The sequence below is a fragment of the Mizuhopecten yessoensis genome, unplaced genomic scaffold, assembly GCF_002113885.1.
Source record: "Mizuhopecten yessoensis strain PY_sf001 unplaced genomic scaffold, ASM211388v2 scaffold7065, whole genome shotgun sequence".
In the NCBI taxonomy this organism is placed as follows: domain Eukaryota; kingdom Metazoa; phylum Mollusca; class Bivalvia; order Pectinida; family Pectinidae; genus Mizuhopecten; species Mizuhopecten yessoensis.
Genome location: NW_018406863.1, coordinates 131039 through 157720, shown reverse-complemented (window position 1 = coordinate 157720; position 26682 = coordinate 131039). Strand labels below are relative to the sequence as shown.

Genomic DNA, 26682 nt, shown 5'->3' with positions numbered 1-26682 from the left:
TATGTCATTCACTAGACCGTGTAACACTAGACAGCAGATCGAAATCTTGACCCTTAGCCTATTGGTTATTCAGAATTGATGGTGAATATCTTAACAGCCTTGATCCCTGTCATCTTGAAAATGGTCCAGGTAATCCATTTAAACAAACTTGATTACCATTAATCCCATCGTGGTATTGGCAAAATAGCATCGCTCTTGGCTACTTGGTTATTCTAAAATATTGCATTAGTTGAAAATAAAACTACGCCGGACAGACGACGCACGCCACACCATGGCCGACTCTAACTTGGGCTTTTGGGCTTGATTAGCCAACGCGATAAATTGAAAATTCTGATTATCTAGGTATACAAATTATTTCCAATAATGTCACAAATGTATGAAATCAGTTACACAACACATTTAAATAAACAACCTATTGAAGCTGAATAGAACTGGTAAAACATAAATGTCACGTGCCATTTATAATGAAAATCCACTGCCTGTATTTGATAAAAATATGGTCGCAATGGACGACAGCCGTATTTAATTTTCAGTTACAATTTTATGGTGTTGCGTTAATAATTAAGAATTGTATTAGTAACTTTAAGTGTAACAGTATTAAATGTAAAAGCTGTCACATGTTTAAGCCTGATTTTCTCATGTTTGACTTGAACATATTAATAACATGCTAAATATATCTGCTGCACATATATATGCAAAGAAGAAGTAACGACAGTGCAGACAACGTAATTTGTCAAATTAAGGCAATCCGCCCTTTTTGCAAGACAGAAACATAAATCCTTATAAATCACAACATAAAATAAATTGAAACATGTACATAGTCACTTGGAAACATCACTACAACATAAAATCCTTAATCAAAATTGAAAGACAGAACAGTTATGCTGGTGTTATCGCACATTTCTCGGTTAGCTTGTAACCGTATGCTTATTATGGTAAAAAAATAATCTTGAAGACATGAGTTCAAGTGACTTAATAGAGAAAAAAATGTGAAAAGTAGTGAGAAAATATATAACCGTATTTGATCTGTGAGACTTATGCCAGATATACACTGTATATATATATATATTTATAAAACAAGACAACGAAGACTAAATAACGTTAGTATTTTCGCTCATCGTGGAGCTCTTCAGGCGATTCGTGTTGTTACAGTAACTAAAAAACTTACAAAGTAAAAACGTAAAATACAATTAACCATATTTGTATATGAAGCATATTTATTGATAAACTGTACGGATTAGATCACCTAAAACCAAACATTTCGTAATAGTTTACATAGAAACAAATATTCACAGATTTGATTAAGGGGCATTTATGGTATAAATTATTGACTTTAACTGATCATCAACATAACAGAGATACTGTCCTGAACGGTATTTATTGAGCAAATGATAGCATTGTGCGCACTGTACATGTTGAGACACACATCAGAGGACTTCCTTGAAACAATTTTGTATTCGTGTTTGCAATGACAGATATTGAAGCCCATTAATTCAGATCTGCTGACGGTGAAATATTTCCGAACACCTGCTAACAAGGTAAAGCGGAACTAAAACAATACCGGCGTGTTTGTTTCCGATATTAACTCTTATTCTCTAGTTACAGCAACCGGATATTAAGTTATAATTCAATCTTGCTGGTAACAAGCATTTTAATTTGCTTAACAGATTGGTATCAGCCCATAACGTAAAAAATTACGTCGCCGTTTGTAATGTTGCTTTTGATTGGCTGATACAGCGGCGTAACAATGTCTAAGAGAGAAGAGTCCACCAATAAAAGTGGATTTCCACAGGGATTGTGCGTAGTAGATTATTTTTTATGTTATGGAGCTATACTGATCATAAACCGCTTCGCGGTTTATTTAGAGTACACTCAGTTTTTTGTGTTATATCATCATAACATAAAAAATATATTCAAGTTAATCTTTAAATAAATACGATTATTTTGAACATTCCGAATATTTATACATTCCATCAATTGTGAAATATTTTGACGTCTATTATCAACTTATTTATGCATACCTCAGATTAAGAGACGCGGTGATGAAGCTATATATGTCAATGTCACAGTTTAAGTTCACTAACTAATTGATTGATTGATTGATTGGTTTTACGTCAGCTTCACTACCGAGTAGTTCGGGTATCCAGCAGACGAAGTTTACTAAGTGTCCCTCCCGTTTTATATAAAGGTCGCAGAAGTCTGGGTACTTCTATAACTGTGCAACAGGACATTTGTATTGGATTATGGTTGTGTTGGTTTGCTATAAATGAGGTCCGGAATACGACTCTACTTCATTGTTGTTTATTCAAAAAGATGAGCTCACATATAGATGACGTCATAAAAGACAATTGGATACAACGTCATAATGCACCGTGAATAAGGTGTCCGTAGTTTGGAGCCATTACTCTAACTATTTAATTTCTCGACATCCTCGGGGCCACAGAATGGTTTTAAATAATACTTCAATATACAAGTTCAAATGTATGTACACTTAACAATAAAAATTTCCGACATTCTGGTCACGGCACCAATGTATTAGATTATGGTTGTGTTGGTTTGCTATAAATGAGGTCCGGAATACGACTCTACTTCATTGTTGTTTATTCAAATAGATGAGCTCATATATAGATGACGTCATAAAAACCAATTGGATACAACGTCATAATGCGCCGTGAATAAGGTGTCCGTAGTTTGGCGTCATTACTCTAACTATTACATTTCTCGACAACATTACACACATTTAACACACCACTCGTCAATCCCCAGATTAGCTACACGCTATGTTTATGAATATATAGATGTATGCATACACTAGGGTGCCTCAATAGCGATTCACATATTAAAAATCGTTACGAGATATTTCGCTATGAATACTCGGAGGACCTTTTTGCAGTTTTGTTTTTAATTTGTCCCTGTTTAATATCATCTAGGTATATATTTAAGAAAGCTCTTGAGAGAAATATACTGTTTAAACCGGAAATGCATGTCTCAACCTGTTGATCACGATGTTGAGAATTTTGACTGACTTCAATAGTCCTATTGTAATATATTGCTTGAAGTATTTATGAGATCAGTTGATCGGTCCAGAAATATAAATATTTTGAATTTTAGATTAATCGTTTAAAGTTTAATGGCATGAGTCTGTTCGTCTCTCGAAGTCATATGTTTTTTTAAAATACATTGACATTTGAATGTGTACACGTTGTTGTCTGAAGTTCTACATCTATCGATCAATCTATATGTACATACGACTGTACTATGGAATTCTGTTTAAATGAAAAGATAAATATGCACTAATTTCATACTGGAAATGATATTTAAGTGAACAGTGAAACTCCTTTGACCCGAACTCTGGTAGTCCGGAGCTCATATTTGGTTTTGTATCTGAAGTATGTGTCCATCAGGAGATTTTGTCTGAAACCTTTGTGACTAGATTCAGGAAAATCCGTTATTTTTTTTATATAAACTATGAAATACAAATGTTATCAAGGCAATATGTCAAAGTCTGAACCGTCTCAGATATAAATAGAAAATAGTTACAGTATGTGACAGCCATTGAAATCCTAAAAAAAGGTTCTTGAAAAATGCGGGACCCTTGAATCAATCATCATTCTACTGGTTTTAAGGTGTTTACTTCCAATTGACAGCTACGGTAATTTAAGGACGCGTCTCCGTGTGCTAATTGTTGGCGTGCATGATATAAGTATGTGTGCTGGAGGCGATTTTAATGCATTTTCATCCCAGTCATATTTAACTGTCATCGGTTTAAACCAATTATTGCCTTTACTCTAAATGATTAACATTGAACGGAAAATACGAACTATCAAGTTTACGGACTTTGATATGTAAATTAGTGACTTATTGGATTTCAACGGCCCATCAACATTAGGGAGGTCCTTTGAACCGAGATTATGTAAAAAAACCATGTTATAGGTAATAACATCAAACGAACGAAAAGGTGAAAGACAAACGTCAATTTGAAATGTGAAAGTTTCTATGGTTATAATTAGTTATATCTTTTGAAACAGACCAACAATTTTAGGTAGGTAAGGATTGTAGAGATATTGACAGTTTCAAAATGAGATTTAAGATCTGCTATATTATTAAAAAAAATCCTTTGTTGGCTGAGGGTCACTGCAATCTAATAGCAAGTACTTTACTATTAATGGTTCATTACATCCCATGAATTGAGGCTTCTCTTTGCATTTCAATGAATACAAATGGATCTATTTTTTTCCTTACTCGGGCGACCCTTCAATACTTAAGCCATAACTGATGTTTTACTAAGTAAGGTGTTACGAAACAATTGTTTCCATGAAGCGGAGAGGAAATATAAATATCCAAACTGTTGATATGGTTGCAGCAGATATTATTGTGGTCTTTACCGAGTCCCTTAGCAGAGCAACAACAACAACTATTTTATTGGAAAACGGAAGGATAAAATATTTTGCTTGCTCTATCGATACAAATCTTGCATCAGGACCGAATTTGTGTTGTCTTCTTCACATTTCCCAGCTGACTAACTTAAATTGCATTGCTTGTTGCATCTTCAAATAGTATTGGGATTTAAGAATTAACATATGTACAAATCATAAGGAAAAAAACAATTGCAAAATATATTTGTCATACATTAATACAAGTAAAAATCCTTCAATCTTATTTTATGTACAGTCATCTTTTTGTTTCAGACAGTCTATCAACAAAACTCGGTCAAAGATATAAACTTATTCAATGGTAAAAGATATATTCTTATTCAATTGTAAACATTTCCACGTACAAAAACGGAAAAAGCAAACAACAATATAACCTTTTATCATCAATGTCAAGAAGGAAAATAAGTCTGCTTAGATGGTTAAAAAATATTGTCGACCATTAAATGTCCTACTGTACATGTTGATTAATGTTCTTAAAAAAATAAAACTGTGAACCAAATATCACAAGCCAATGAGCTTCAAACATTATCGATATGATATAAAAAAAATCCCCCCAATGGACGTATTGTATCACAGCCTGAGATATCCTAAAGGATAGCATCCCGATCTAAGGTTCACTGCTTAATTCCCGTTTAGATCCTGATGCACAGAGTGAAGCAGCAAGGATATAGGTTCTTCATACAGATTCGATGACCAGTCAGATAAAAGCTTGGAATCGGCCCTCGGGCTCATAGGAATGTTACAGAATCGACACATTGATTTACACAAGTCGTGCTGTAGGCCATCATTCCGTTCATTTACAGCCACGCTGTGGTATCCTCCTCCAGACGGCAGTTCAGTTTCCGGGACATCTCTATTATACATCGGATGTTTTTCATATTTTTCTGGTTCAAGGTAGGATATTTCAGAATCGTCCTCTTTAAACGAATTCGTTTTCTTTTGCTCATCTTTACTGCTGAAACAGAGATGGAGATTGAAAACAAAATTAGTATCTATTTAAGGTCAACAGGCTCCCTAACATGATGGCAATGTATTTGTAGATATTACCGTTAACTTAAGTTATAAAATAATATACGACTAATTCAGTTTATTCTGAAATAAGGCATTAATGCGGATTTCTTCATAAATATTGTTAATCGACATTATGACCTACCATGTTTTTTTATAATCAAACTTGATGTTACGAAATGGCAGCTTATGTAGAAGCAATGCTATACTATTATACACGTAAAGAGAAATTACTCTTTAGCAAGCATACTCCGCTCAAAACAATAGGCTTCAAGCCGGTCTTAACAAAACAATTATTTAATTTTTGGTGACTTATTATAACTTCATATAAAAGTATATTTGTTGGGTGAAGTAGATAAACAAATAAACTATAGATCATGCGTCACTTCGTAACACTTAGTGTTTTTATGGATGAGACTGATATATTATAAATGTTGTAAATAGAAAGTATCATCATATTTATAAAATGACAAGACACATTATATGACGTTAATATCTTAATCTAGAAAATACGACCCCGGTTTCACATTCATGGGGATATGTAGCTCCGCTTTACCCAGTTATATAAATCAGTTTCAGATAATGTGTCATTCGTACCAGTCAGTTTGGTTGCTAAAGAGATTAGCATGTTATACTATGTAACGTCGGACTATTATATTTATGAAGACATCTGCCTCATTACAGGCTAAGCTACACTCTGTCTGTATCATTATACATGTAATAAAAACGTTTAAGTTTATTATATCCATATAAACGATGTTTAATTGCGTTCTTCAGAGATGATTTGTAGCTGTAAATGAGTACGTAATTGGGGTGTACTAGAATTGTTGAATGCTAGCTGTGAGTGCCGAAATGGCAGCACCGGCTGTATGCTCCCCAGGAAGTTGAGAAAATTATTGGCAGGTTGCAAAGGTCCTTTAACAACGGATACTTATTTCTGAACCGCTTTGAGAAGACCTACGAACTAGGTTGTGATAAAGCGATATATAAAAACCTCGAATCATTATTATTATTATTGTTGTCAAACGAAGCATCAATACCACATTCAGTTTTATGAGTGTGCATTAAGTACTTAGTACCACACCCGTCCATCCACACACGTACATATATATATAGCACAAACAGGTGGTGATTAAAACGTCGATTTCATGGTATCATCATCGTTCAATTTTGATTCCTAACATATGTCTTTTAACGAACAAAAGGGTAAAAGAGAAACGCGAAATTAAAGTGGCCGAGGTTAATTATATCGTTTTGAACATATCAACATATTTAGGTAGGTTAGAACTGTAGATCTATTTACTATTTCGAAATTGATTCAACATCTGTTATGTTATTGAAATTATTATACAAAGATTGTCTTTTGCAGGCTGAAAGCAATACAATAACAAGTGTTTTACTGTAAATGGCTCGTGATATGCTATGCATTGAGGCAAACGAGTGAGTAATGTATGAAAGAGCCATTCATGGTCAAGGCGACCTCGTCTCAGCGGTTTTCTTAGTAAATGACGTATATATTAAAAAGTATTGTTACTACTCTCGTCATTGTAATCGTCATTTTAGAGCAGTTCTCAAAATATTTCTATCTTTCGTATTGTGCGCAGGTGTGTGTGAGTAGACGGCAATCAGGTAGGGAATAACTCGAAATAAACTGCAGTAGACCAAATAAATCAGGTAAAATGGTTAATTGTTTAAAAACTGAACAGAAATGCAATTAAAAGAAGAAATGATAAAATAGTGGCATGTTATTAAATCAGAAAGGTAAGTTTGAATAAGCACGGCAGGTGTGAAAGGTTTTATTGCTGGTAGAAGGGCAACCTAAGAACGTAGTCGATTTCGCATGTGCGTAATCTGAGAACAATCTCACGAATTTTCATTTGGATTTATTCAGAACGGTTTACGTGCGTGCGAAAATAATTGGTGTATAGTGGATGTTTTGTTGCGAGAATTAGCAATACATGTAAAATAGCTACCTGAATGAGTCGGAGTGGTAGTAATCGTCAGACACAGAAACAGACAAATTGATGTAGGCTTTTGTAACTTCCAGCATAGCCTCCAGCTTTTGTCGTAAGTCAGCAAAGGAAGGACGGCTGTGGGGTCTCGGATGCCAGCACGATAACATTATTTGATATCTGTGGATTCATTAATAAATTAATTGGAAAAACATTATTGATGTATTGTTATGATAACATATAGTTCATGAGTTGTCAGAGTATAACTTGATCTGAAACATCTTACTGGTCATTCTTTTGATAACAAGTGTATTGGCTAGATATAAGGCTTAACGTCTCATCAAAAACTTCGTTCATGTTAGGATGTGCCTCTATGTGTGTAATGCATGCATGCGTGCGGCTTGACGCAGGCTTTGTTAGTGTAGTTGCCCCTTGTTATAGCGCGGATATGATGCCGACTTTATAGTGCTATCTAACAGAAAAACGGTGCCGACGGCACCCATATGGCATCTCGCCCGGTCATGGCAGATTATTCTATACATAGAAGATCTAGCATTATTTGTATTACATAATTAATGACCCGTCAACGCGGAACAGGTCACTAGGGCCAGTAGATATGAGTCAAACAGATGAAAAAGAATCGATAGATGTTAATAAGAATACTAAAAGTGCATATGGTTAATAATGTCTTCTGGAACTGACAAGCAGACCTCAGGTTTGCTAGAATTGAAGACGAATTTACGGTTTAAAAAAGAGATTGAAGACATATTTATACTTCTGTAGAATAACCAGGTGTTTGCTGAAGGTTAATGCAATCTAGCAAGTAAAGTGTTACTGTAAATTTTTCGTGACATGCTATGCGTTGCGGCTGGTCTTCGTATTTTAATAAATAGAAATGCGTAATGTTGTATAAGCCTTCCGGAGACAGGCGAGAACGACGTGATTTTAACCTGCACCAGCTAGTTAATATCAATTATGGAAGAGGGACTAATTTTTGGCTACAAGGGAATTATCTTTAATCACTGACGCCTTTTTTATTAGATGTTTACAGCAGCACAAGGCCATCTCTTGATCCAAATTGCACCTGCATTGAATTGTTCTATACCTGTACCTAAGCTAGAATAAATAAAAATATTTTTCAAGTGCACATTCACAAAGTACGACTTCACATAGCCCAAATTACTTACATGTCAGTACTGCAGTTTCCTGGATTTTCCATTCTGTATCCATCCTTTAACAGCCGAAACAAATCCTCATTTGGAATGCCCGGGTATGGGCTACCTCCCAAGGTCACAATTTCCCAAAGAACAATTCCAAACGACCACCTAGATAAAAAGAGCATACAACATACAAAAAACTTACAGTCTTGCTTTTCTTTTTTCTAAATTCACTCAAATAACATATGAAATGACTTGTTTTTATAATATAATATGATCAAATTGAGCTAAAGTTCATTTAAGGATTTAAAATGAGTTTATTAAAAAATGATGGTACTACATGTGTAAACTAAACTTGTCTAAACTTGATCTTAAAACTGCTAAAAAAAACACCATAACAACTTACACGTCGGATTTCGTTGTGAAGATTTGGTCATAGATTGCCTCTAAGGCCATCCATTTATAAGGAAGCTTTCTCGCTGAAGTCGGCTGGTACATATTAGTTTCGTACACATCACGTGTAAGGCCGAAATCAGAAAGCTTCAGACGATCAAAATCAGACATTAATATATTCCTAGCAGCCAGATCTCGATGGACGTATTTCTTCTCTGCCAGATATTCCTAAAGAAAGCCAATACAAGTATATCCTATATTATAAAAAACTCATTACAGTGATATTATGTAGTTTAAAAACATGTTAATTGGCTAAAAGGCCACCTCGAGTTCTCTGTGTAATGCAATATAGATTTCTATGCAAACGTTTTATACAGATTTGATTTAAAATCCTTTTATACATATAAACAAGAATAACATTAAAGTCATATAAGTAAGTAATATGATATGGAATTCGTTATGTCACACAAGAAATATACAACTACTCACCATACCCATTGCGATCTGCCGCGCGTAAGACAATAACTTGGCCTGTGTTATTGGCTGGTTGTCAGATTCTGTGTGATCAAACAAGAAATATTATCGCATATCGTTCTTTTGTCCGCAGAGGCTTTCGCAATGCAATATTATCTTTCATTTATTTTAGTAAATAGATGATTTTTTTACCTAAATAGAGTCACATGTATAGTTAGTATGTTTTTCTGATATACATATTGGTAATTATTTCCTGATTTTGTATGTCTGAACTACGTCGACCAGTGCTAGGTAACTACGGCCGATCTTTATAATCAACACCGACGGTCTCAAAGAGCGTTTAAATCGATTTTTATCGGAATCCCCCACCCCGATTATTATCAATTAAAGATAACATCGACTATCAAAGTGGAAGTACGATCAAAGTAAATTCATCTACAAGACTTCAGGAGAACATTTTAATTGTCCCAGAAACTGGGACGTTACACTTTCTCTGCCGTATTAAATAATATAAACTGGCCTCTTCGCAGTGACCTGCTTTAAGTGTATTAGAGTTCAACTGTTGAGGTATTTGGACATTTATTAATTAGATAATTGCCTATACATGTCCTATACCGTTTAGAGGAATGAATGAGCTATTTCTAAATCCTTTTTTTTGTGAGGGGTTTGCTGGGATTGTTTTCCTGTGTTTCTGATTGAAGAGACAGCAGATTATGTTAACATATCATACAAACTGTAGCATTTGGTTTCGTTCGTTGATACAGTATTCATCATACTGAACAAGCAAGTGTACCTTGTCAATGGTAGACATGTTCGCCGGGGATTGGCTAGGACATCGAAATATGCACGGTGTACATTATTTGAAATTCTTACCATTGGTATCCTCAGTCATATTTGTTTGAAATTCTTACCATTTGTATCCTCTGTTATGTTTGAGAACATGCCACTATCTTCGTATCTGGACATGGAGCTAGCTTGATATTGAGTCTGTAACAGAGAAACGAAAATCGTTCAACCAAAAAATATTTGAGTACTTTTGTTGAACTTTGTTATATAAACTTTATAGAACAAAACTCGAATAATTGAAATAGACAGTATCAATATACTTTCGTATTGAAATATACATGCGTTTTCAAACTTATTAAAGATGCCAAAACACATTTATCTTTGTTAACGCAATGTTTTGTTGATCTACAAAGAGATGTTTATGTGTGCCGGATACAGGGTATGTTGATGTATTTGCCTCATTGTGATAGCGCGGATCTGATGCCGAATTTTGTGCCTTACCTAAATACCATGCTGAATGCACCAGGCACAGCATTCCGCCCGGTCATATTTTACTGACAACGGGTGAACCAGCTGTTGCCATTCCCAAAAAATGCTGAACGTGAAGCAGGGAAAAACAATTACCATTTTATCACTTTTCCTTCCTCACCAGGTCGAACGTTCAACATTAAAGCAAAAGGTGAGGTCTTGCCTAAGGAAGGCGATAGGAAATAAAAGGTAGTCCGAAGTAGAAAGAAATATAAAGATCCCAAATATTTTAATGGGTTCAACAGATTTATTTCGGTCGCATTCGTGTCCCCAAGTAGAGGGCACAAAAGCAAATTCCCTGCAGGTCGGGATCGAAAAAAGAATACCCCTGCCGTTACCCACTGCATGTACCTTAAGAAGCAACTTATGTGGGACCCCCCTCCCCCTACTGAACTGAACAAGGCGGACGTACATATGAAGTTTGAGATTGAAACAATGTTCCTACTAACGGAGGGTTGCGCTGTGGATAGCGCACTTGCCTTTCGTCAAGGCGTCCGGGTTTTGTTTTCCGATCGTGGACGTGAAAAGATAGAGGGTTACCTGCCCAGCCACGTGGGTTTTTCTCCTGAAACGCCGGTTTCCTCCAACAATACGACCCCACACGCTAACTCTGGGCCAACAGGAGTGATAAGGATTAGTTGAAATAACTTGTTTCATAACTGTTGTTAAATAGTTTATTTTTACTTACTTCCACACACCAATAAATAGTGAGGTGGGGGTATTGCTGTTTGGGTTTTAATAGAAAGTATCTAGTGATCGTAAAATGTCTATAACCATTGTCCTTTCGAGTAATGTTTTCGCTTTAAGAGGCAACGTCGATATATAATTATCATCTAACTCACCCATGGTCTAAGTCGGTGTAAGTACATATATAATTATCATCTAACTCACCCGTGGTCTAAGTCGGTGTAAGTACTGCCGCAGGTCCCCAAGTGGACAGTAATCCATTATCAGACAAGTATGGTTATCACTCTTCGTACAGCATCCAATAATACTGACGATATTAGGATGATGCCCGAGTTGTTTCATCGCCTCGATCTCCTTTAAAAGGCTTCGTCTTTCAACAATGTCTGGGTGATCTATTAAATAAACCTTATTGTCATTTCTATAGAACAAATCATTAGGTCAGCTATGTCTATTACCACACCTTTTTGGTTTTGAATAATACACTGCATGTCATCAGCTTAACAACCCCGAAAAGGTCAACCTCGGGGGTGCACACGATTAAGAGATTTATTCTTGCATGGCGTCTGGGAAACTAACTTAGTATCACTCAAGCAATCATTGTTACCGTAGACTTGAGTCATCACCTAATAACATAACCAAATAGGCAACTACTCCTAAATAATCAATTTCAGATAATTTTGACACACATTATACTTTAATTTTCTTTTATATCTTATATCTATACATCTAAAAACTAATGAGTAATACATGAACAAAATTGGCGTCTTTATTTTCCTTTAATATCAAATCAAATTAAATGTGGTTTCCGTTCTGAAGTAATAAGTGTTATATCATTGTAATAAGAACCTTTCAACATCTTCACAGCTGTGATTACTTTCTTTTCCTCCTTTCCGTCTTTTCCAGGGATTGATAATTCTGCTTTGACAACTTTACCAAACGCACCTTCGCCCAAAGTGTTTAAGAGAGACAGCATTAAAAAGTCGACCTCGTATTCGTCGAGAATAATAGGAACACCACAACCGTTGCTTGCGTAGGCATTGTCATAAAGTGGATTTGTTTCCTGTAACAAAAACACATATTTTCGTTTTAGATATAAAGAAAGCTAAGTATGGGAACTGCTGCAAAAGTGTTATTGTTTTGCATGCACGTTTTTGCGCCGATTCAGTTAAACGGGAAATAACAGCGTAAATTACCATTTTTAAAATGTAACGTCGTATTGTGTATAGCCTAGGAAAATGACATATTTGTTTTTAAAAGAGTATTCTCAATTATCAGTGGGGATTGATTTAGTGCGTAATTTACCGTACGTTGTATTAAACACCGACACGTTGTTGCCCTTATACGTGTTTAAACAAGAGTTCCAAAACATTTGCATCGTTCACCTGTATCAGCGGCGGGGCGTGACCCCGGCGCCAGTCTTGGTAGGAGCATGACCACTTTTGGTGCATATGGATATTTTAACGGGGATCTTTATACTCTTTAATTTAGACAGTTGCTCAAGCATGTTCTACTATTTGATCAGAAACATCCAGCCGTACGTGTCAGAACAACTTTACTTTTCCTTATTATTCCCCGCTCCTGCCAGATTGAAGGGATTCCTGTCTCGGTTTACATAATGATGTAACTATTTTGCCCTAATGTTGCCTTACCGTTTGCCGATAGAAGTACATATTCTCATTTCGCACTTTTGTTGTCCAGATCATATTTATACAAAATTTAATCAGTCGTTTTACGTAGGATGTTAAAGGAAAGATTGGGTTCCCTATCTAGGAGATAAGCTCATCTGGCATCTCGGGCCAGGTAGAAATTAAGTGCATTTCATTCCTACCTCAGTTCTTATGGTCCGTTGTACCCGAAATGCACGCTTCTGCCGATTGGTGTAACGGCAAAGTAGAATTCCCACAGACAGGATGACTATTACAACAGCCACAGTAGAACCAATAATAACCTTATTTTCTGAAAATAAAACGTATTATCAACGTAAAACGAGTAAGCACATTGTATCTTATCAGTTTATCTGAACATTGTATCTTTAAATCGTCAGAAATTACACGTACATAGTCCACTAGATACGTACCTAATAATCAACCCTTTGGAGTAAGAACTATGAAACACCAATGTTATACATACCGGACAAATCAAGAACCATGGCTGACGTTGAATTCTTAAGCTCATCATTGTAGTCTACAGCACCTACCGGAATAAATGAAGTAAGACAAGTCATCTGACTACGGCTGGCTGATCATTGTGTTTTGAATATATATAGTTAGGATATACAAAGAACTGTCGTCAGCAATACATCCAAATACACCATCATATAAAATAAGTCCAAACCTGTACTTTCAAAATGCGGATCAACCTGTATAACGGACAAAAAGGCGTCGTGAAATTCATTACGTTGAACTCTAGTCAGTGATGTAGATAACATTGACATGACTGAATTATGACATTAATTTCCAGCACAGTAAACACTTGCATAGTGTTGTCATCAATCGTCTGTGGTATATACACGTGGGAGTGATCAACACTCGTCGTCTACCACCGTAGATTCCATTTGGGGATTCAACGACCCCTTGACAGCACGGGCACACTGAAGTGTTACGTCTTACAAATGTAGATACAGGGATGTAAAACCGAATTCAGCGGTAGTCTAAGACTAGTAAATATACGGTCAACATCCAACATAATTTTATTTGCAAACTAACTTACTGCCAACATAATAATGTTACGGTACCTGTTTTGTTATCACCATTTGTTTTCGTTTTTATTTTCTATTTTAATTTTTAACATTAAAACCTTTATGTTCTAATGAAGCGCTAAACAATGTCTCTTTCACAATATTTTTTTTTTGTCAATCTAGACCAACACCACATGTCTTTAAATATCCATACAAAATATATTGTAATCAATGTTGACTTTCACATTTGTAAAGTCCAAATTATTCATCTTATAGAAATATTTGTTTTAATCATACTTTTGGTTCGTAGCGTTATATTTACCTTTATCACATATCATGATGCATTCAGCACAATGCGCAAAATGTGAGGAATGAGACATGTTATACAACATTCAGTAATTGTCAAGTTTATGACCTTATTTTTAAGGACGTACATACAAACCCAGACTGGTAGAAAAGGCCATATTGATTAGAGCTAAACGGATGTTGAAATACACTACAACGTGATTATGTACGCACAGGCAATGAAATCAAGCGACACCAGACACCGAGGAGATCCCCAATTTACGTTGAATCCATTAAGATAATGTTTAAAAAATCGAATAAACGGAAATTTCAAGCTGAATTGCATTTTTGTTTGTTGAGGTTTTTGTGTTTTCGCAAAAGCTAATTTCATATGAAGATGGTGATCACAGATGAGCTGGCCACTTCACACCCCAACCTGCAGGGGCGGACTTATATCACCAAACGGTTAGTTGCAACAAATCATCCAAAATATGGTCGAAAGGCTAAGTCGTTAAGATTGACCTGAGAGCTATGCAGGATACGTCAAACCACGGAAGGTCGAAGGAGAGGGACTTCACGAATGGCATTCCTCCCATCCCGTGTATAACCTATTTTTGCAAAAGACGCAGGAGAAAAGCCCCGATTCTTCAGGGACCTACTATACGTTGCCATTTACGATACACATGCAGTGGGATAAAACAGGTTTATTCTTGTTTTCTTCCCTTACATAGAAGACAAGGAAAACAATTCCCGATCTGCTTTCTATATTACGAGGTGTTATCACCAGTTTTGTGTAACTGTCAACTTACCGAGGTCGACAAATGTAGTTATGGGGTCACTTGTTCCACCCACAGATGTAGCACGGATATGTATCCGGTATTTACTACTCCAGTGCATCTCCGTTATCATAAAACTGGACTGATTCTGTGGAGAGACATTCGGTAACTGATGTAAGCATAGAATTCACCTGTATAAAAATTGTTCAAGATACAAATGATGTTTTAAATCTAAGTCTAATAAATAACCAGTTAATTAAATGTTCAATGCCTCAATACTTTGACATTTGTTTCACCACACGGTAAACAGGGTCTGAAACAGATACTTTTTTGTCTAAAAGAAACACGAAATAATAAAAAAAAACGTGTTATTGATTCGCACAAATTCATTATAGTCTTGATATTTAACCTTTGTCAGAATGTTTATTGTTCTTAAAAATGTTTACTCGTATTGATATGTATATTTGTATAACTAATTTAATATTGTTATGAATATCAAATTAGCTTTAACAAATAAAAATAAAACATACCCACTTTTGGCAAAGCCTAACTAACTCGATTAGTATTATGATAACCTTAACAATTACATCTAAAGCAGACTAACCGGAAACAGTGTAAGGCTGCCTTTATCAGGATCCACAAGCGGACCCATATGTAACGGGATTTCTTTGGACCACTCAAGGATATAACCTGTCAGTTTGTTATTTGGACCGACATGAGGTGGTGCTTCCCATACGAGCGTTGTATTTCCTCTCGGAAGTCCGTCTGACATGTACGGTTCTTTTTCTGTCGCAGAGATGTTTTGTGGTTCTTCCGGTTCTGCAACAGAGTCATAATTCATAAAACACATATTATATATCAAAGTGATAATACTATAGCCGAACGACTTCTTTTTCTCTATTGATATGAATTGTTGTAACATATTTCTTTGATACATATTTAATTTCCTATGGTTACCTGGTTTCCTAACATCCCGTCAACGGAGACGTCATATTGGACTTACAATAAAAATGAGGGACATTTCCAAGGCTTGATACACCAGAAGACATTGAATGATTGATTTGCTTAATTTTTGAAGGGTTAAACTCTATAGAAATTATTTCATTATTACAATTAGGTTTTATGGGACAATGAAGTGAAATAAAAGGTGTGTAAAGACACTAAAAGCAAGCAAGCGATGGAAAAGAAGGTTTTTATATACAAAGTATTGTAGCAATTTCCGATATGCTTCACTAGATCTGCAGTGTTGTTTTGCCATTTTAAACCTGTTTGTCCTCGCCCCCAGGCACAATGGGCTGCATCACATTATGATAATTACCACACATTTTGAATTCTTTCCCACTAATAATAGATTTACCAAAAAGGGTTATTTCCCTACCTAAACTACAGTAAACTTTGAATCGTTAGCCCGTTACCTATGCCTTCCGAAATTGACTCGCTGGATTTTATAAAAACAACAACAAACTTTTACATAATAAGACTCGCTGCTTTTCAGATAATGATACAATATTTCTCACTTTGTGAAAAAGGTTAAACAATACATCGTATGCACAATATGAACCAGACAATCATGTCGGAATCAATTTTAAATACATTTTTTACGCGAAGAAAAAATTCAAATACTTTTGAATGTTTTTTATGGTCCGAATGTAATTGATATGAATCATATGGATACGGTTATGTATTGAATGCACTTGCTATTGTTGAGCGTTCAACCTTACCAATTATGTCGTCTTAATATTGTGTCGAGTGTTCTTTTTTAAAACTCTTTGAATACTCCTGTCGATTTTCTTGGTCGTAATCAAGGTTTTAGTATACTACGCCATAAGTTAGTAGGGTTACCTGGATATGGAAACAGTTCTATACTATTGTTAATGTATTTAATTGTGTTAATCACTCTATGGATAGCATACAGTTGTTTGATCAAACAACGCTACACGATGTGCGCACGCTATTTTAAGTGAGGTGTGCAGTCACACAACTCTATTTTTCTTACACTAAAATAAGGCGTAATTGACCTAGTTAACAACACTGTTACTTACAATAATGGTTGCTGTCTTTAACATTGTTTGCAGTCTTGTACGATACGCTGTCTCTAGGGTTTGGTTTATGTATAGGGTTTGACGTCCTATTAGTAGCTACTGACATTTAAGGGTGTAAATCCATGTATGTGTACTGGAGGCAGGTTATGTTGGTGTTAATGCCTCCTTGCGACGGTGCGGGTCTGGTGCTGACTTTATATATCCATGTATGTCGGGGTTCGAGAATGAATGCACTCGCTACCTGTCCCCATGCTGGGCCATAAACCAATGTCCTTAAAATGATTGTTGTCATTCCTTGCTTAACGTTCAGCACTTTGGGAAACGGCAATAACTGGTTCACCCGTTGCCAGTATAATGTTGCGGAACGCTTTGCTGGGTGCCTTCTGCATGGTATTTCAGTGAGATAGCTCTTTAAAGTCAACATCAAATTCGCACTATCACAAGGAGGCAGAAACGATAATACGACACAAATATGGAGGCACGTTCTTAAATGATATTAGCTGTTAGGATGTTAAACAAAATAAAACCAAACCAAACCAAACCAAAGCTGATTGTATAGTGCTACCTCTCTACATACCATGCCGAAGGCACCTAGAGTATTTGACCAGGTCATATTATACTGAAAACAATAAACCTGTTATTGCCATTACTCTAAATGGGTAATGGTATTATTTTTTTCGGGAATGTTCTATTTCTGTCTCTTGCACACGATTTCCTTGCTGAGTTAAAACACATGTCCTCTTCTTAAGGTATTTTTGGTTAAGCTATCAATTAACGTAACATGATCCAGTTATAAAAGCGACGTAGAGTTTTTGGCTGCCGCTTAATAAGTTGTTAGGGAATTCATGTAAATATGCAACAATATGGCAGGTCGATTATATGTAGTGTTATATGAAGGCAGAAACCAAGCATAAATCAACGAAATTAGTCACCTATGACTAATAAATTGTCAACACATTAAGGATCCCTGTTCCACCGCATACATACATATCTATAATCCCTTTGTAAGTTTTGTACATGCATTTTGGATATATCTGTAGCGCGACCAGGCCAGGGAGCCACCAGTGACCAGTATATCAGTTGATTAAAGCGACAGTATAATGATCAATGGCCCAGGATTCAAATCTTGGTCTGTTCCCGTGTGATTGTCACACGAAGAAGGCTTTTGTTATTTACTTTTGTATTCATCTTGATAATTAAACAAGAGGCCCAATAGGCCTCCATCGCTCACCTGGTATTAATCTCACACTTGTAACCTCAAAAGTGATCAAAAATAAAGCTACAGGCACATTATCAGTATTTATGACTATAAGTCATTCAAAAGAACCTGTTAAAAGATTTAAAACATTTCACCCCTGTGACCTTGAAAGTCGAACAAGGTCATGACGTTGAACAATGCAGGATGCAACTTGCAAAATATCACCACCCTATCCTTTTGTTTATTGAGATTAGGTCATTAAAATGTGTATACATATTTGACCAAACGTGACCTTGTAAGTGGGTCAATGGCATTCAAACAAAAAAGCTTGATAACCCTTCATCCAAGCATGCTACTGGTTAAACATCAACATTCTGGGAAATTTGGTTATTCAGAATATGTCGTTTAAAGATTTTAAACATGTTTGACCCCTGTGACCTTTACTATAATTCAAGGTCATTCATTTGAACAAACTTAGTAGCCCTTCATCACAGCATGCTACTGGCCAAATATCAACATTCTGGGCATTTTGGTTATTCAGAAGAAGTTGTTTAAAGATTTTTTAAGACAATTGACCCCTGTGACCTTGAAAATAATTCAATGTCATTAATTTAAATAAACTGAGTAGCCCTTCATCCAAGCATGCTACTGACTAAATATTATCATACTGACCCTTTTGATTATTCAGACGAAGTTGTTTAAAATGAAATATATTTGACCCCTGTGACCTTGAATATAATTCAATGACATTTATTTGAACACATTTGGTAGCTCTACATCCTAGCATGCAACTGGTCAAATTTCATCATCCTGGGCATTTTGGTTATTCAGAAGAAGTTGTTTTAAGTTTTTTTAGACAATTGACCCCTGTGACCTTGAACATAAGTCATGGTCATTCATTTGAACAAACTTGGTAGCCCTTCATCCCGGCATACTACTGACTAAATATCATCACCCTGGGCATTTTGGTTATTCAGAAGAAGTTGTTTTAAGTTTTTAACATATTTGACCCCTGTGACCTTGAATATAGGTGATGGTCATTTATTTGAACAAATTTTGTAGCCCTTTATCCCAGTTTGCTTCTGGCCAAGTATCATCACTCTAGGCATTTTGGTTATTAAAAAGAAGTTATTTAAAGTAAAATATTGACGCCGGACGACGGACGGACGACTGACGCCCTTCGGGCCAGGTGAACTAAAAATTGTTTACAAGGTATTGATTTATGTGAAGATTTATGAAGGCTAAAGACATGTTTGAAAGAAACCCAGCATCCGATGCATAGATGCATTTGTGGTTTGCTTTTAGTGAACATGAAGTTGACGAGAAGCAATTCATGCTATGGTAACTTACTACAGACTGTGTAGTTGAATTTCGTAGCGTTGAGGCATTCAAGTGTTTGAAACGACATCTTGGTCACCTTACTTCCTCTCGTAAACATTGGTGTGGGATAACTGTATATACTAACAGTGTAATTGCAATCAAACTGGAGTCTGTTCATCCAATAGACGAAGTCGGGAGGAGTCTAAAACATAAAAACAGTAATAAATAGATGCGTTTCATCGTCCTACAGTAGCGCATATGAATTATGTCTTGAGGTTTTTTTCATGAACGCTTCCGGCAATGTTAATATAAAAAAACTGTTAAAAAAAAGTTATTGAGTTTTTTTTATATATATCTTCCTGTGAAACGTATGTGTGTCCGAGTATAAGCTCCTCGTGATAAATTTAACTCTTGCTACATAACAAGTATCAGCTTAGTAGCGTTAAACATAATTTGTTGATTATGCTGCAGATGATGTGATAACCTAGTCATATATCAGCGAGTAGCGTCTGATAGTTAAGTAGAAGAAAGTGGTTGAGTTTAGTTACTTACTTAACGGCCTTGCAACGGTAAAGTTATATCGAACCTGACCACAATTAATAGTTAAGAAGTAATGAAATATCAAACTGACAGAAAATATTCCTTTTCTTGAAAGAGGAACTTCCTTTTGAGACATTTAAAAAAATCCAGCGGTATATTTAAAACAACACAAAATGTAACAAGTGATTAAAACCGATAGTACAACAGCGACGTAGAGTGTGGTTTAATGCGGGACCGAGAGAGAAAGACATTCATTTCAAGACAAGGATACAATATCACAATAGTCAACAGGCGACAAACAAATATTTAAAAATATAGCTGTATATCAAGCGAGTTAATGAGGTATTGTCTTTTATCAAACTATTCACTTTGCTGTCACTGTAACGTTCACTAAAATACGTGATCTATGCCTTTTCAGGATGAGGTACAGTTAGATGAAAATTGCGAGTGGAAACTAACGGCATAGTAAACCCAATAATTCTTCTACTTCCTGGCTTAAATTTTAGCTTTAGATGAAATTGAAAACGTTAGGGAGCAATAATATGGTCTGAACTATTATCAGTATCATACAGAAGTGGTGGAGAAAATACCTCGATCAAATAGGACCCGCTTATGTCTCCCTATACTTTTATAAAGTGGAATACCTCATGTCTATTTTCCTCGGTATCAGCACAGTTATGATAGTAGCAGAAACGGTTTATTAAGAAATGTGTAAATAAATCACATACCATATGATGTGTGTTTATAAATTAGCGTATTCTCCTTTAGAGATCGTGACAATTATCTTTTAGTAATTTACTGAGTGGCAATACAGACGACAAGTTATGAAATTACCAGGGTTATTTGTAACAGTCTCTGTAGTCTTAAGGGGATAAAATGACACACGTAAGGGTCTATACAATCTATGAACAGAAACGAAACGCTCAATCATACTGTCAAACAGCGTTTTCGTCTAATGTAAAAGTTGTATTTTGGTTAATAAAAAGGGCTTCATTAAATGAATGAATTTATAATCGGTGAAATAAAGAAATTATTATAGAGACAATATGCAACATCACATTCAACAACAGACCACATCGGGAGGATCAGAGAAGGGAATAGGGTTCGACCTTTTATAAAAAGAAGCAAACCAGACTTACTTCCCTTCTAGATAAAAACCTTGAACCCGAAGTACGTAATCTATCTATACGTACAGTGATAGCCTGGAACATAGGATAAGCCAGACAGATACACAAGAGTGTCAATAATTATAACTTGTATGCAATACACGGCAGATCACACTGGTATTGAAGTCTCAAAATATTTTTCAATCTGTGTACAGACATTTAAAAACAATGCAGACTATTTAATAAGGCAGATCGCAGTCATTTATAAGGAAATGATTGAAACCTGTATTCTGGTTCTAGAGAATAGCGTCCAGTTAACGAAGTTTTTTAAGGACGTGTCACCATGTGTGTAATGCATGCGTGTAAGCCGAAGCGGTATGTTGGTGTATATGCCACCGTAGATAGTCACTGTGAAAAAGTATGTCAAGCATCACATTGATATTCATATATTATTTGGTATGTTCAAATAGCACGCAGGCAGCGAAATATAGATACATGCTATGATTGAAATAACTTGATTTTGTTTGTTAACTTTGAGTTTCACGTTCTTGCAACAGCCAGGGTCATATGAAGATTGGTGTACAAAAATATATTTGTTATTCAGTTTCTCCCGAAAAGAAATATAATATCAATACTTGCAATGTGATCTGTAGTTATCCAGTATAAAACATCACTTTTAATCCCGGTAGCTACATTGTTAATGCACTTTTCATTTTTGTCAAAATGAGTTATTCCAAGCGCAGAGCAACGTAATAATAAACAAATTACTTCACCATTACGTGTGTGTACTTTTACGAAATTTCAAACGTATAATTGCCTGTTAGATGACACTGATTGAATTATAATGTGATTTATTAAAATAAAGTTTGGATAATTGAGTTATGAAAATACAAAGCCGTTGTAGGTTGACTGTAACGAGAGTTTGATGTAAATAACATTTAATGTGAGCTTCAAAATGAAAGAGTTGAAATGTATAGTGCAAACGATAAATCAGGTCCAATAGAATATAAATCATTGCAAGTCTTATGGATAAGTGTGTTAGGTATCAATTTAATTTATATTAATAGTTTAAACAACAAGTTTAAATTGCATGCACACGTGTTTACATAATGATTTATATGTTGTGGTTATAAGTAACCCGTCATCCACAGTGTAACATTTCTGGATTAATTGCAATTTCAATAAAAGCAGCTAATATTGTAGTTTTAATCTCGTCTGAGCAGGAATACTGAGTCGTAGTTGATCAATGTTGTAGATTTAAGTCATTATTTGAAAGAATTTGTTTATGATATGTACATTTTTAACCTTTTATCGACAACCTAGCTCTTGACTCTAATGACCTTTTTTGTGCAGGTTCAAAGACAGAGGATCCATATCCGGCTCGACACCTGTTTGCATAAAATGTACACTGTATAACCTTGGCTATTGCAAGAACGTAACGCCGATTTAATTTCTCCATAGTTTTCTATAAGGTAGCTCGGGATCTGGGGTCGTATTTATAATACTATTCAAAATCAGATTCTGTGCCGAGCCCAAAGTCCTTTTCCGGTGGTTGGTAAATCCGACTTAAAGGAGACAAATACCGTTTTCAGTGTTTTGCAAAGGTCAGTTTGATCTTGCAGACGTTCAAAACTAGTTACAAGAAAGTTGACTAGAGCAAGTATGAATCCATGTTTGAGCATTAGAAGGTTTCATGAATATGGGTCCAGGTGTTTTGGTAACTTACAAGATGATTGTAACACTTATATAGTTGATAACACATTGAAAGTAATGATGAACTGTTGCTTTTTATCTATCAGATATGGATATATACATTTAACTATGTAACAGTTTGATGTGTCAGGCATACATACTAATCAATGGCAACATAAATATACACACTATCGATTTTTAAATAAGAAGTTGATCCTAAATATTCAACTAATGGATGAAAGTTGAAATTGAATATGAAACTTTGTACCAAATATATCTAACGGTGTCTGATTTCTAGTTTTATTTGATTATTTGAAGTAATATAACCTCCCTGCTCATTGTTTCAGTTGATGCCCATGTATTGTTTTAGGTCAATGTGTCCTGCCGTGTGTAATTTCATATATTCGGTCATGATTGGTATGCGCATGAAGAGAAATTGACAAAACGTTTATGCGTACCTTTATTTCCTCTTCAACAAAATCTCCCCTCTTACTCTGCTTGCACGTAGGTAGCCAATATATTTTGTAGAAGCAGGACTTATCTGTTTTGGAAAACGAACGACACACATATAAGTACAATATCTATTTCAAACATAAACGAATGTTTTATAGTTGTTAATTCATGCTACAGTCTATTGCAAGAAAAATTGCGGAAATGAATTGAACAACAAAAACTAATTACAATTTAAACCTGTGCATTCGTCATCGCAGTGTCGCTCTCATATGACATATCATTTGTGATCTCTCGAATACTGGTCGTCAAAATTTGACAGACATTGATATGACAGATGCAAGCAGGAAAACACCAGATCACCGGGACCACCGCTGATAGGTATAAGCAATAAAACAAATATAAGGCTGAAGTTGAATGTGTTGACAATAACAACTGAAAGATTCCCATCTTTAGCGTGGAATTGTATTTAAGCATTCAACAATTACTGTATAAGGTCATATAGAATTATTGCGGTTTGTTCTATTACCGAAACAATGTTGAGGTAGAAATATGTTACATATCCATAGATTAAAATAGGACAAACAAATTGTCATCAAAATTATGGCTCATCGACAAAAAAAGTAACACAAGCACCCACAACATTATATAAAAAGGGCACGATTATATTTTAAATAAACAAATATTATTATATGATGTAACTTCATAAATGTATTGAAGGATCACTGTTATGATAATTGTTTTCATCATGAGAACGTTCATATTTGCAACATCAGAAAACATCTTGCATCATAGCTGATCATACATTGTTCAACAGTGAATGGTTTACCCATGCGATGCATTATGCTCGGTCTGCATGCGTAAGCAGGTAACCATGGATGGTACAATACAAACTCTGGACAACGACAAAACAGGAAGAAAGACTCTCCAGCTGTTTATAAGATAACGAAACTGTGCACGTATAATAGGTGGAACAATATGGAGTATGTTTGATGCATACTCGGACTATTTTTGTTACCAAATATTTTCAGTGCAACACGCAACCATTTTAAATCTATTTATGATAATTTCATACCAATAGGCTGTTAGTTATCAGTACATGCAGCTTTGACTGAATCATTTTGCAATCCAGCTTTCTTAAATTGTAGTTTTAGACTTTGTATTTACTTTGCGATTTCAGTCGATTTTGGGGTCTATTTTTTTCATACCAAAAATAATAAACAAATATTCAGATGTTAAAATAGAAGGATGTAAATAAGGACGTCACCAGGACGAACTGTGTAACTGGAACACAAGCCGCTGTTACTAAATTTGGTTTCGTGTCGTATAAACAGGTAAGGTCATTTAAGGACGTGTCTCCTTGTGTATAATATATACGTTTGTGTGTTGGAGGCGGTATATTTGTGTATTTGTCTCTTTGAGATGAGGGATAAATGGGATACGTACTTGAAAGTTTTATTTCACATAAATACCATGCTGCAAAACCCGTGTGGTATCTAGGAAATAATAGCTGCCTGTACATTACTTCAGTAACACAAGCCCCCTGACGGTTGTTTTTATTTCACTGTCCTGTTCATTGCTCAGGTTATTAATATCTAGGAGTGAAATATGTACTGAAGGCGTTATGACGCTTTGTCATCTTGCAATAGTGCAGATATATGGGATTGTTATGTAACGTCTTCGCAATACCAATCGCAATATGAGAACGGGTCGGGTTCAACATAATTGTAATTCCATTAGTTTACATATAGGAACAAAGAAAAAAGGGGTTCGTGACAGACGTCTAGTTATCGACATATTCGATCTAAGTTACATTTTCAATGTTTGATTTTGTTTGATTTCGTTTAACGTCTTATTGACAGCTTATGCCATTAAAGGACGTGCCTCCGTGTATGTTGTGGATGCGTACATGTGTGTATGTGTGTTTATGTGTATGTGTGCCGGAGACATGGAATGTTGGTGCACTTGCCTCCTTGTGATAGCGCGATGCCGACTTTATAGTGCTATCTCACTGAAATACCATGCCGAATACACACAGCACAGCATTCCGCCCGGTCATATTAAACTGACAACGGGTGAACCAGTTGTTGCCATTACCCTTACTGCTCTACATTAAGTTTAATGTAACCGATTTTCCGAACACAGTGTTTCATGTATCTGAAGGTATATGCTACATTACGTTGTTACAAATATCATTCCAGACTATTCCAGAACTATATTCACCACGAAACCTGTATCATAACATTTTACGAACATTATTGTTAGTACATTTGATAGGTGACACAGTTGAACAGTATATTATATGGAATTTATCTGAGACATTTAATATCTTTTGAAGTTTGTAGATAACTCTATAGATATAAGCTTAACGTAAATTGCAGGTATTTTACTTTAAGTAACAGACATTTAATATTACAATTTACTACAGATAGTTCTGCAGTTTATAGGATTTACCTTTAGCAGCATCCCAGCTGATCTTTGCACTAACTGCCTGTTTGTAGTAAGTCTGCATTTCAATTTCCACATTTGCTGGAGGACTTGGCACATAGTCGTCTAAAATAAGAAAGAAAAAAAATTGACAAAAATGTATGTTTTTTTTCTATTTTTGAATAGTTCTGGAAATTTTTCCACAAACATAAAATTCGAAACACATCTCCTGCATGAGTCTGCTCTTTTATTTGCAAGAGGCGGCTATAATGAACCGCTGCAGATTTCGGAATTTTCTTTGTGTCGGTTCTTGGAAACGCGAAATCGACATAAAATAGATTTGGTACACCTAATGCATCACTTGAAATTGTAATATATCCCCTCTACTCGAACTTCCATTTTTGTCTGATGCGTTTTGTTGCAATAGCTCCTTTTGATCTATGGTGTTTTGTCTGTTTTGTGCTCAGAACAGTTATAGGTTTTCAAATGACAGATACAAACCAAAAGGACGAGATTCTGGATTTCAGAACTTTAAAATAGTTGTTCATATGTGTAACATGTTTGTGGGAAAATTTGCTTGGTAGAAATTATGATATAATTCGAATACGTCTCGATCATACAGCAGATTGGTCGTCATGCATTAAAAAAAACACAACTACAATATTTAAATATGGTACGGCACAAATGATGATCATTTCCATATTCATTCTTTATCAAATTGGACTGACGTAACTTGGTTACATTAGTTATT

The 26682-nt window shown here is 35.4% G+C and overlaps 1 protein-coding gene across 3 annotated transcripts in view; it reads right to left on the bottom strand.

Annotated features, from left to right (window-relative positions):
* Window positions 1-1870: 1870 nt before the first annotated feature.
* The window catches only part of LOC110453029 (tyrosine-protein kinase receptor torso-like), a 61270-nt gene continuing 36458 nt past the window's right edge, over window positions 1871-26682 (bottom strand). For 2 of the 3 annotated variants that reach the window (XM_021501843.1, XM_021501842.1), the window contains exons 8-22: window positions 25959-26057; window positions 23513-23595; window positions 19747-19918; window positions 15761-15975; window positions 15190-15304; window positions 13549-13611; window positions 13247-13374; window positions 12265-12478; window positions 11623-11810; window positions 10329-10404; window positions 9433-9500; window positions 8957-9171; window positions 8581-8718; window positions 7415-7573; window positions 1871-5388 (exon numbers count right to left, since the gene is read on the bottom strand). In XM_021501843.1, coding sequence (XP_021357518.1) covers window positions 5055-5388; window positions 7415-7573; window positions 8581-8718; window positions 8957-9171; window positions 9433-9500; window positions 10329-10404; window positions 11623-11810; window positions 12265-12478; window positions 13247-13374; window positions 13549-13611; window positions 15190-15304; window positions 15761-15975; window positions 19747-19918; window positions 23513-23595; window positions 25959-26057 — 2267 coding nt within the window. In that variant the 3' untranslated portion in view covers window positions 1871-5054. The remainder of the gene's footprint in view (window positions 5389-7414; window positions 7574-8580; window positions 8719-8956; window positions 9172-9432; window positions 9501-10328; window positions 10405-11622; window positions 11811-12264; window positions 12479-13246; window positions 13375-13548; window positions 13612-15189; window positions 15305-15760; window positions 15976-19746; window positions 19919-23512; window positions 23596-25958; window positions 26058-26682) is intronic. The other variant, XM_021501844.1, reaches the window with a different exon arrangement.